The sequence below is a fragment of the Equus przewalskii genome, chromosome 26 (genome assembly GCF_037783145.1).
Source record: "Equus przewalskii isolate Varuska chromosome 26, EquPr2, whole genome shotgun sequence".
NCBI lineage: Eukaryota > Metazoa > Chordata > Mammalia > Perissodactyla > Equidae > Equus > Equus przewalskii.
This window is the reverse complement of record NC_091856.1, coordinates 24,703,034-24,716,095: the sequence shown is the minus strand read 5'-3', so window position 1 is coordinate 24,716,095 and position 13,062 is coordinate 24,703,034. Positions and strand designations below refer to the sequence as shown.

Here is a 13,062-nt window from a genome sequence, read left to right as displayed (position 1 = left end):
ACCACAGTAAAACCACAGTAAACAGAAAGCTCTGTGAGTGATTCAGCAATTATTGCTCTCGTTTCCCTCAGACCAATCGTTCTCGAACTGTGGTTTTCAAATACCTGCACCAAAATCACTTGGTATGCCTGTTAAAAATGCAGATGCCTAGGCTCCATCTCAGACTTAACGGGCCAGAATCGCTAGACGCCCAGGAATCTGCATTTAACAAGCTTCACAAGTCATTTCCCATAACTAAGTGTACCAATCAGAGATCTGCAGGTCAGAGAGGGAAGGTTTGTCATGCTTCATACTCTCACGTGTGTGGTTTGTGGTTTGAAGTGTGGTTTGGAGACCAATCCTGTCAGGCCTGATGCCAAGGAGGGGAGTGTCCCTTTCAATCCCAAGTGAATTTGTGAAAAGGCCAGGCTGTTAAATATTTTTGTCAGGACTTGTGAGAAAAAAAATAAAGGCAAATGGAAGTACAAAGGACAACAGATTTCAAGCTAGTATGGGCTGGCTTAAAAACTGTTAAAAGAAGAAAATTCATTTGAAAGGAGAGACCATCTAGAAATTTTATGTACTAGTATTTAAAAATACTTATTTACTGTTATTTTAATTGTTTTCTCCCAACCTCCTATTTTCTGTACTCTGATCTTGTCAACTGTAGTTTTGTAAAAGTTGGTACTCTTAACATATAATCCTGACAACTGGCAAGTGGTCATTTGATATCTGATAAGTAAAGGAATACAAAGTAACATAATTACTATAATATGCCAGACCTATTGTTATTTCCTTTTCTAATCATATGCATGCTATTTTACATAAATTCCTGGGATTCAAACTATCTTACTTTATTTCACTTTTATCCAATAAGAACATACTGACCCTCCTCATGTGCCAGGCACTGAGAAAACAGAAACAGACACATACAGTCTGGGCCTTCACTGTGCTCTGAGTCTAGCGGGGGAGACGGACAATCTCAACAGATGATCATCATACACGTGATAAAATGCTTTGACCAAGCACAGGTTATAGGAAAACCACAGTACGGAATCCAGATTTTCAGCAGGCAGTAAGGAAAGGTGAGAGTGGGCTTCCTGGAGGAAGGTGCAGCCATTTGACTAATAGCTAAACAAAAACATATTTTTAATCTGATAAACAATACACTATAGCTGGTCTTTGTCTGCTTCTCTGCCTTTATTTCTCATCCTCTTTCCCTACTCTTCTCCTTGCCCCTGGCATACTGGAGGCATACTTTTAGCACTTCACATGCACTATGCTCTCTCTCCTTGCCTCTCAGAGAATGCTCATCCCTTACCCCAACCCCTTTCGCTCCCACTCCCTCTGTATGGTCAAGTCTGACTCATCCTTCAAGACTCGACTGAAACATCATTTCTATAGTGCCCTCTTCCCTGACTGTCCCTCCCCTGCTACAGAACCCTAGCCTTTCCTCTCTCCCACACCTGTTTTACCTACTGGACCATCAGCTTTACAAGGACAGTGACCACGTGTGTGCTGTTCCCTGTAGCATCCATAGCACCAGTAGCATCCATAGTACCTGGTCTTCAATGGCTAATCAATAAGTATTTACGGGACGAATAACTATTTCTCTAATTTGCAAGTATAATTTAAACTAGTGGATATTTTATCTGACCAAAATAGGAAGTAGCAAAATAAAATTTAACATCAACTTAAAAGAGGTCTCTTAAAGCTGTTTTGAGAAAGAAAAACTAGAATTTATTGAATACCAACTGCTAGGTGCTTTCATGCCCATCATCTCCTTTATCCTCACCATAACCCATTTTGCAGACCAGAGGCACCTGTCAGAGGCCCAGAGCCATGAAGTGATTTGCCCATGTTCACGCAGGGGTAGTATTTGAACTCATAATGTCTGACTCCAAAAATGTGCTTTCCATCACTCCACATAGACTATATTAAAAATTGTTTAATCTTATATTAAATTAAAGGAAGGTTGATATGTTAAGGCCACAGGCTACTTGGTTTCTATGGCTTTGTGCTCTTACTTACCTGGCTAAGCCTTGTTAGTTTTTCCAAGTCTGCCCTGAGCTGGTTGGTTTCAGCATCCCGTATTTTCAGCTGAGCCTCTAGCTCAGCCTCGTAGGCAGTGAGATCTCCCTGGGTCTGCTGCAGGGATGCATTCACCTCATGCTGCTCCTGGAGGGCGCTCTCTAGATCTGCAAGCTCCTGGAAGGATTGAGTGTATGTTTAGCTACAGAACCTTCACTGTGTTGCCTAAGCATCTGCAAGTCATTATAAGTAACTTGAGCAGTGTAAACCGAATGCTGGCCAGCCATTGCTGGCCTGGCACAGAAAGTGTTCATTAGCAATAGGATGAAGCCACAGGCTGTACATATCCAGGTTGGAAAACAAAACCCTGACCAAATGTAATCAGAAAAATCAGTAAGCTACCAACATGCTTTCCAAAGAAACCAGGTGTGTGATACTTTAAATGTGTCTGAATATATAAGAAGAAAAATAGAGGGGCGGATAAAATTTAAGGCCTATTTTCCATCAGACATTGGAATAAATGTTTTCACATTCATTAGTTCATTGCATCGTCACAATAACTCTGTCAGACAAGGTATTATCCCCGTTTTGTAGACGAGGAACTGGAGAATGAACATCTAAGTAAATTGCACAGGGTGGTGTAGTAAAAAAAGACAGTCAGGATACAAACCCAGTTCTCTGACTCCAAAGCCCACACTCTTTCTATTAAACCACAGTATGTTCACTTATCGGAAGAACAAAATGGGACTAGCACTCTCTAATATTAAGGATGACAGAGCAACTCAAATGAGTGCTAATAAGAATATAAGTACACATTGGTTAGCACACCACAGTTCTAATTCATTTTAGCCCATCTGTTTTTTATGACTAAACATTATAGCCTTGATCTATTTATTCGGAATCTTAAAGAATTAGATCAAACTATTCTGGATTAAAAAGGAGGATCCTGTGACGAGAACTTCTATACAAGAGTTTCTCAAAGGGTGGTCCAAAGAGACTGTCTGGCATCTGAATCATTTGTGTTGCTTGTTCAAAATGCAGATTCCACATATAACTAACAAAGGATTAATATCCAGAACATATAAAGAATTCCTATAAATCGTTAAGGAAAAGACAGACAATTCAATAGAAAAATGGGCACAGAATACGAAGAGGAAATTCATTGAAGAGAAAAACTGAATGGCAAATAAATCTCTCCAGTAATCAGGGGAAAATGCAGTTAAAATAAGACACTACTTTCTAAGGAGCATGGAGGAACAAGTTAAACAGGCCATGAAGAAATAATGAGACAAATCCAGAAATGGGACGCTCCACAGGACCACCAGCCTGGACTCCATGCACACACAGACAAGCTATAACAGACGTTCTTGGGACAACTAAGAAACTCTGAATACAGTGCAGATATTAGACGACATTAGGGAATTATTGTTAATTTTCCTAGGTCTTATAACGGTATTGTAGTGAGGTAGGAAAACGTCTGCATTTTTAAGAGATGTGTACTGAAGGGATGACGTCACGATGTCTGCAACTTTCAAATCACACAGCAAAAAACCCCCAAATACAGCAAAATGTTTGTTGCATCTAGGAAAGCACATAAATGTTCACTGAACTATTCTTTCAACTTTCCTATAAGTGTAAAAATTTTCATATAAAAAGATACTATTTCAAACTCAGATTGGCAAACACTAAGTCTGACAAAATGTTAAATTTCCTGAATTTGATAATTATTCTATGTTTATGTTAGAAAATGTCCTTCTTGGGAAACACATGCTGAAATATTTAGGAGCTAAGGAGCAGAGATGTCTACAACTAATTCTCAAACGGTGAGGAAAAAATTTGTATACAAATGTATATAAAAATTATATACGAGAGATAGAGAGAAAGCAAATGTGGGAAAATATTAATTGGTGACTCCGAATGAAGGGTATAGTGATTTATTCTTGCAACTCTCCTGTAAGTTGGAAATTATTGCAAAATAAAAGCTTAAAAAATAAAAGTTGGACAGCACTAAGGTGTTGGCAAGGATGTGGTATAATGGTAGCCCTCACACTGCTGGTGGGAGCAGAAATTGATAGAATTACTATGGACAGTAACTTGACAGTGTCTAGTGAAGCTGAGGCACATACTCTCTGACTCACAGTCCCACGCAGAACATAGTCCCCACGCTCAAGACGTGTGCAAGAATGTTACTCTCAACATTGTAATAGCAAAAGACTGGAAACCACCTAGATGGCCCCTAAGAGAAGAACGAATAAGCACTAAGTGTGTGATATGTACACACAATGGGATGCTACATACATCAACGAAAATAAAGTAGAGCTACACGTATCAATGTGACTAATTCTCAAAAACATAAATATGAAGGAAGAAAGAAATGACCAAAGAATATGTACACCATGATACTTTTTATATAAATCTTAAAATTATGTAAAACAATACTACCTAATGCTTATAGATGGATACATACATAACAAAACAAGAGAGATGCAGAGAAATAATAGCCATATTCAGGATTTTGTTGCCTCTGGAGGGGGTACACAGAACGTTTCAAATGTATCTGCAATGTTTTATGTCTTAAGCCGAGTTGTAAGTACACGGTGTTAAATACTATTTTCGACATTTTTATATGCATGAGAAATTTCATAATATTAAAATACATTAATTCAAATTTCCAGAGCCAGCCCTCCTGAGGACAAGGTTTGGGAACCTGGGTTCTCATGCATGATAAAGTTTGCCAAACAACTAAAACAAAGCAACTGAAATCTCCAAAGAAATGGTAACAACTCGGGAAGTGAAGGGTATAGTTTACAATACTGTATCTGTCTTGTTATCTGTAAAACAATGTTAAAATTATGAAGTAATAAGAAAAATTATGTTCTGCTTAATTTGGGGGCATAAATAATAAAATATGAACATTTAATACAGCATTTGTAATAGCTACAATTTCATATTCCTTAGAGTCACTTGATAAGTGATAGAAACACAGGGATAGAAACTCAGCTAAAACAATCTTCCTTTCACAGTAAAGGAAAAATAATGATTCCAAGTATATCACAACTAAAGGAAAAAAACAAAACAAAAGCTAAATGGCCACAATACTACTGCTAACTTCCTTAACTAACTTAATTTGGACATCATCTACTTCTGAGGCCAAGGAAAGCAGGCAGGAAAACACAAACCATACCTTCCTCATATTTTCTGCATCTAAAGCAACTATTTCGAGTTGGTCCCGCTCCTGTTCGACCTCGGTCAATCTCTGCAACAGTGTCTCTTTCTCGTCCTGTAGCTTTCTGCACTCATTCTGCGCCTGAGCTGCCTGGCCTTTGACAGTCCCCAGGTATTCTTGCAACCCACTGATGACACCTTCTAACTCTTTCTTCAGGGCTTCATTTGCTGCTATCTGGCCTAAGCAAGACGGAAAAAGAGAAGGCGATAATGCATATAAGAAAACACTTTCAAGACATAGAAATAATTACTGCATTTAGTCTCCTTAGCTATTTGTTACTAAGAATGAAATTTCAAGCTTTCAATTATTTCTACTGTCTTATTTCTCAAGATATAATTTCAGAATATAATTCTCATACAAGAGAATTAAGCAGGTATACAATAAAAATAGTATATTCAGGGACATTGCTTATAAAATGCTTAACTTATGCTGTAAAAAGTTTAAAGCAGTAATTTCCAAATAAAATAACGAAATATGTGCAGCAAAACTGAGTTCTTGCTGCTAGATACATAAAACTCAACATATTAGACTAATCCAAGACTGGCAGCGTAAACACGTAACCTGAAGACTTAAAAAAACCAAACCACATATTGCGGATCTACCAAGTGCCAGGCACTTTGGGAACACTATCTCATTTAATCTTCCTGACAACTAACAATGGTGATAGGAGTAACTTGTCCCAGGTCACACAGTCGATAATGGCAAAAGAAGGACTGGGATCTTTTTACACTAAGCCAAGGCTCTCACCACTACAGCCTATTGTCTTCTCTTCCACTACTAAGGCAATGTCACAATTTAAATTTGCACTGCAAAAGCAGATCCTAAAATTCTTTCTACACTCCCGTTATAACTAGACACTGAGGGCCTGATGTCAACGGGCTCTTTGCTCCTGAAAGGATTTTATATCTTAAAAGAAGACAATCACATGCCAGAGTTTATGATGTTCATGTATTGAATTCTTGCCTATTGAACGGATGACCTGACTCACTAGGAAATCAACAAAAATAAAATAATTTTTTAATTTTATTAAACATTTTTGATTACTCTGCAAATATTTCCATAGCAAATACTGTACTAACAGTTGAAGGATATTCAGCTAATATCTAGATTAATGCCTGACTGGCTGTCGTTTGTCTTTTAGTGATACTGAAACTGATTGACCTTAAATCATACTTAAATTCTCACCTTCAGTAAGCTGTTGTTCAAGGTCCTTAATCTCTTCAGTTTCTTTAGCAATTCTAGAAAGTACCTCATCCAAACGGCTTTCAAGTTGTTTGTATTTCTTGTTCATAATGTCAAGTTGTTGTTCTTTACCCCTTTTCTGAGCCTTCATATGGCACTGAAATGAAAAAAAAGAAAATCTACAAAATCCTAAATTCTTTAAACTCTTTAAAAAATAATAATCCTTGACACCATTTCTAAGGAAGAATGAAAAATAAACTGTAACAATTTGCATCCATTTTGTGTCAGGCCCTGTGGTGTTTTCACATGAGTTTTCATTTAAACCTCACGATAACTTGATGTGGGAATCCTCTCCATTTTACAGATGAACAAATTGAGGATAGGGAGGTTAAGGGATTTCTCCAAGGGCACATCTAGTATAAATGTAGCCAAGTTCAGTGCTTTTTGCATTGTATTAAAATATGTCTTTTAAAAAAGGTCTCCAAAAAGTTGATTATAAATACATATATCTGTAGAAAATGACTGTATTCCAAAATGTTGACAAGGATTATACCCAGGTAGAAGGATTACAGGAGATTTTTTCTTTTCTATGAGTTTTTTATATTTAAAAAAGTTTTATAATAGATAATACTTTTAAATCCAGAAAAACGACATTAAATGTACTTAAAAAAAGGTTTTGTAGGAGAAAAACAGAGACATGAAATAAACACTTACTTAGAATTTAAGCTTATTTTCACTTCCTATTACAAAGAAACATTTTGCTTGTAAGTTCAATAAACTGGGAGTTGAAAGAGACCTCAAAGACCATTTAGCCCAGTGCTTCTCAAGATGGAGGGCCCTCTGGAGGCACACCCCTCAACCACTACACACGCCCCTGGTGGAAAAGAGAGCTTTCACACACCCACCCACACTCTCACACCCTGCCAGTCACTGCATTAGGGAGCTACAGTTAACCGAACGGATTGGACTGTATTTCTCAGGTGTGCTGGGGTAAAAAGCTGAGACCCAATGATCTAGTCTAACTCTTCCTTTTACACATGAGAAAACGGAATCTCAGATCCATCAAACGACTTGCCCAGGTCTCCTTGGGCAGCTGTTCACATGGAGACACAAGAATTCCCCAGAGAACCTTCGCTCTTCCTATCGCACACTCATGGCTCTAGTTGGCCCCCGCAGGATCAAAGGAACAGAAAATAAATCAAGACAAACTACTACATTACAATCTGAACAAAGAACTCCAAGGTTCTCAAGTCTAAGACCCATCTGATTATAAAAGAACACTTCTCAATTTCACACGTCTGCTGCCTCCAAAGATAAGACAAGTCTCTTCATTTCCGAAGAACAAATGACTAGTAGCTTGACTGGAAGGTTTTCATTTTACTACTGGTAAAACTTGATGGGATTTTCAAAACTCTTCTCCCTACTCTCCCAAAATACCCATCTGAAATCTTTCTGAAAAGGTAACTGCAGATAACAGCTTAAATTCTAAGTAAATTTAGGCTTTTTATGGCTCAAGAAAGAATTTAAAAACTCCTGCACTCATATCTGTATCAATAAATCTTTAAAATTCACCATTAAAAATTCCACTGAAACCTCTTTACATGCAGGATAAAAAAAACTGGCTTAATACGACAATGATTTGCATTAAACACATGGGAGCAAAAGTAGATTCTGCGATTTTCACCACAGTGGAGCTCACAAAAGAGTTACAGTAAAAACAGGAACTTACATCTCTGACTCCTCTTCCTTTTATGTCCTTTGTACAGAGAGAGAAAATGATCATACCTTAACTTAGAATTTATCCTGTCAAAAGTGAGCCGTTGAGAACAGGGAAATTGTGGGCGGAACGCTTTCTAACGCTGTCTTCAAATTCACGCGCACTTCCCTCTCTGACAGCCACATTTTTGTAAGTGCCTCGGAGCCTCTGTAACTTCCCAGGGCTTCAAACCACATTCCTGGCGAAAAGTGAGCGGCAGCCCAGCCTGTCCAATCACGAGTAGCCTCTGCAGGCAGGCCCCACCTTCCACGCTTTAAATCACAACACAGGAAGCACACGAGGGCCAATCACGCACCACCTTTGCAACAGATTACTACAGGCTAATTCCCTCCAGAGCACAGTTAGCTACCTTTTGCTTCCATGGGGCATTGCCAGATAAGGAAGAGCCATACAACCTGCCTTTATAATATGTGCTCCTGGGATATCTGTGCTTCTAGCTATGAGCACTTGTTATAACTAAACTGCAATCTGATTTTTAAATAGTACCTTTTCCTTTTGAAACCTAGTTAAATGCTTATGTTTGTTGAAAACTTGACTAAGCTTGATTCTGAGCTAATTTTAAAAAAATAATTAATCTCTTTAGACTTTAATTCCTTTGTGGGGAGAGGGTCATTGTGGTAGCATAAGCATGGGCTCTGCCTCTTCCTAAAAGGGTGACTTTGGGAAATCATTTAACCTTTCTCAATCACATTTTCATCACCTGCAAATTGTAAAAAAGGTCACCAATCTCATATAGGGGATGTGATAAAATAAAGTCTCTTACCAGTATATGCAAAAACCCAGCACAATGCAAGACACATCAGTGGCACTTAATACATTTGTTTTCCATTGTATCTCAGAGTCATATACTGTTTTCTAATCTCTCGAGCTTTTACTTTTAAATTCTATTTGCTATTCAGAAAGTTCCTTCATCTCATTAGATAATAAAAGTTAATTAAATAAAAGTCTATCTACATCTACAGAAAAATATGCAGGGATCCCTCTTGATCATTTCTCTGTTACCACAATGTTCACATTTTGTAAGCTAAAATAGGGTGCCTAAGACTAGCCAATAAGACGACCTTGTGCACATTAGAAAAGATGCTCCCTCCAGATGAACAAATTAAAAAGAGATGTCCCTTGGTGCCCAGACTAAGACTGTAGCCTTAAGAACTAACCTTTACTAGTTTTAACAATACCAAAAAGGGACCTTAAGTCTGGTTTATATGTTTCATCTCTACTAACACATATTGATTTCGACTACCTTCAAAACTTGTATGCCATTCCTACTTCTCCTTTAACTCCTTTCTACGTGTAATTCTTTACAGAAATCCAGTGAGCTATTAGACTCCTGGTATGTCAAGAATATTACAGTTGTTTGTTGAAAGCAAACATACAATCTAGGTTCTAATCAGACTCACAGATCACAGAAGTGGAAGGGGCAGCAGAGAGGCCATGGGTAGTACCTATAGGCCAGTTCCTTCCTACCTTCCTTGATGGAAGTATTCATGCATACAGAGCTGGCCCCTGGGGAGACAGTTCCTGTCCACAGGGGCCTTACATGGAGTGGTAGATATTTGAACAAATAAATGCAATAAAGTCAGACATTACTGACCAAATTTTTTGTTGTTAGTGCCTTGAGTCGACTGCCACTCCTAGTGACCCTGCATACAGCAGGGTGGAACCCTTCCTGGTCTTTTTTGCGCCATCCTCTTATCTTTCAGGGCTATATCAGATAATGCTCTGCTGCTATTCATAGGGTTTTCATGGCCAATTTTTTCGGAAGAGGGTAGCCAGGTCCTTCTTCCTAGTCTGTCTTAGTCTGGAAGCTCTGCTGAAACGTGACCACCATAGGTGACCCTGCTGGTATTCGAAATATCTGTGGCATAGCTTTCAGCATTACAGCATCATGCAGCTGCCCAGTATGACAAATGACAGACAACAGATGGGTAGTGTGGTTCTCTGACCAGGAAACAAACCTGGGCCCTGGTGGAGACAGCCATGGAATTTTAGCCACTAGACCACCAAGAGTGGCTACTGACCACATTACACATTACTTTAAATCTCATTTTTCATGTAACAAAAATTCTTTAAAATAATCAAGACCACTTTTGGTTTCAATTTTAATACTAAGTCTTAGGCTTTTGTTAGAAAAGACTTTATGTCTGTGACGATAAGATTACCCTGTGTCAAAATTAGCTGGCCTGAAAAAAGTATCTACGACATTTTACTAAAATGTTCACAGGGATAATTAAATAACTTGTCAAGTACTTAAAGCAATTACAGTACACTGTCTTTACCATGTTAAATTCTAATTCTCTTAATACAGAAATCTTAAAGTTCTTTTAAAAAATAATCTTATTATTCAAAGTAAAGCAGTAAAATATGCAGGAAATATTTTTATTTCTATTTTACAAATATTGGCTAAAAGATAAGCCATTAGTAAGACTTCTCAGCATAGAAACAGAAAGAAACAAGAACCTAACTCTATCAGCCAACCGCCTGACCAGCTCTGGCCACATTTTAGGGAGACATACTCAAGAGAAATGTCTCCTTTTTAAGGACAAAACAATGAGATGACAAATAGCTTTAGTGGAATATTTGCATAAAGGATTAAGGGAGGGTAGGAAAAGGACTCTGAACCCCTCTAGCTTTCCCATCTCACCAAACAGAGAGAAAGAGCAAAAGGTTTGGAGAGCACCTTGGAGCAGGTTTCTCCTGATTCAAAATATAATGAAATTCTGCTTAAAAAAAAGAGTGTACCATGCATCCATCATCCTACTGAAAGCTGCCTCCTTCAAGCCCTAGGTTGCTTTGTTTTAAACATACACACACATATATTTTACATATATGTATGTGTATATATATACACACACATACATAATACACATATATTTATATAGACAGTACACACATATTATATACACACACACATAAACATATCTATCACTCAAATTTGTGTATCAAAATAAAAGAGACTTTCAGAAAGGACTCTGAAACTAAAAATAATGAGATGTAATATCTAGATAGAATGACATTCTAGTGCCCACAGAACAAGCCAAAATCTCTTCATTTACTTACATGTTTTGTGTCTTGGGAATCCAGGCTATCTACGGCTATTTGCAGGTCTTTGATCTCCTTCTGCTTTTCAGCAATTTCTTGCCTTTGCTTTTCCATCTGCATTTCTAGATCCAGAGCTTCTTGGCGTAATTTATTTAGAAGTTGTATCTTACTACTCAACTGCTTGAAAAGAAGGTCTTTCTCTGCTTCTGAAATCTAATTCCCCCCACACCCCAAAACACAGTTAACAGAGGACAGCAACACTGATTTACAAACTTAAAGAAGACAACCCCTACAATTTAAAAGGGTATTCTACACTCTATCAGGTTTTTTAAATAAAAGTAAAATGTAGGAGTTATCTAGGCACTTCATTCTTATCTTATACTTCTTTGTTTTTATTTTGTTTTGTTTTGTTTTTTAAAGATTGGCACCTGAACTAACAACTGTTGCCAATCTTTTTTTTTTCTTGCTTTTTTCTTCCTCAAATCCTCCCAGTACATAGTTGTATATTTTAATTGCGGGTCCTTCTAGTTGTGGCATGTGGGACGCCACCTCATCATGGCCTTGTGAGCAGTGCTACGCATGCACCCAGGATCCGAACCAGCGAAACCCTGGGCTGCCGAAGCAGTGTGTGCAAACTTAACCACTTGGCCACAGGGCTGGCCCCTACTTTTACGTTTATTACATGTAGAAAATCTTATAAAAGTTTATGAAAACTAATAATAGAAGGTAGAAATAAAGTTGTCATTCTAATACAAGCAACATGTAAATTAATAGTAATAATAATAACCATAATACAGTCATGCATTGCTTAATGACCAGATACACCCTGAGATTTGCATCGTCAGGTGATTTAGTGGTTGTGCGAACATCATAGAGTGTAGTTACACAAACCCAGGTGGTATAGTTTACTACACACGTAGGCTGTACTAATTTTATAGGCTCACCATCATGTATGCGGTCCATCGACTGAAACATCATTATACAGTACATGACTGTGTTAATGGTAGCTGACTTTATATACCACTTACCCTTGTTATTGGCATGTCAAGCAAATTAGTAGTATAATGAAAAAATTTAGGCTTATACTTACTCATTTAAAACTATTTTTTTCCAAGCACACTTTGTAAGCATCTACTTATTTAAAAATTACGTACATTACTTACATCTATCAATCTATGTACACAATGCTTTGGCCAGTACTATTATAAAACATTCTTAATTGTTAAAACCATTCTGGATAGCTCCCTCCACCTCATCTCCCATTTTCAATTCATCTTTACATCCTATCTGTTCTACTGCCAGATTTTACCTGGAATCAGTCTGCTTTCTCTCCATGTTCACCACCAGCTTCCTAGTCCAAACCACGGTCATCTCTTGTCTGTACTGAACAATAGCCTAACAGATGCAGGCACTGCCATTCTTTGCATCTCCCTCACCCCATTTCACTTTCATGTAGTAGCTAGAATGACCTTATAAAAATACAACCAGGATCAGCCACTCTACTACCTAAAGTCCTTCAAAGTTTTCCTATTATGTTCAGAATAAAATTCAAACTCCTTCAAATGGCCTGTGATAGCTGGCATGATCTTTAACCTCATCTTTCACTACGCTCTCCTCACTCTGCAGAGCAATCTTTTGTCTGACGTCCCTCGCACACACCGTCGCCTCTGCCTGGAATACTTTTTCACCTAACTCTGCCTCACTGGATCCTTCTCATCCTTTGGGTCTCAGACTAATTGTCACCTCCTCAGAGTGGTTCCTGTGGGTCCCCACAATCTAAATTATATCCTTTTTATTTTCTCTACTCATTTTCTATTTTTCTATC

General features: G+C 37.9%; 1 protein-coding gene across 7 annotated transcripts in view; it reads right to left on the bottom strand.

Annotated features, from left to right (window-relative positions):
- Positions 1-13,062, bottom strand: part of CNTRL (centriolin) — a 79,789-nt gene that overhangs the window by 35,686 nt on the left and 31,041 nt on the right. For 6 of the 7 annotated variants that reach the window (XM_070597020.1, XM_070597021.1, XM_070597016.1 and 3 more), the window contains 4 exons: positions 11,256-11,450; positions 6,422-6,575; positions 5,195-5,415; positions 2,011-2,187 (listed from right to left, as the gene is read on the bottom strand). In XM_070597020.1, the coding sequence (XP_070453121.1) occupies positions 2,011-2,187; positions 5,195-5,415; positions 6,422-6,575; positions 11,256-11,450 (747 nt within the window). Of the gene's footprint in view, positions 1-2,010; positions 2,188-5,194; positions 5,416-6,421; positions 6,576-8,203; positions 8,407-11,255; positions 11,451-13,062 lie in introns of those variants that run through there. The other variant, XM_070597022.1, reaches the window with a different exon arrangement.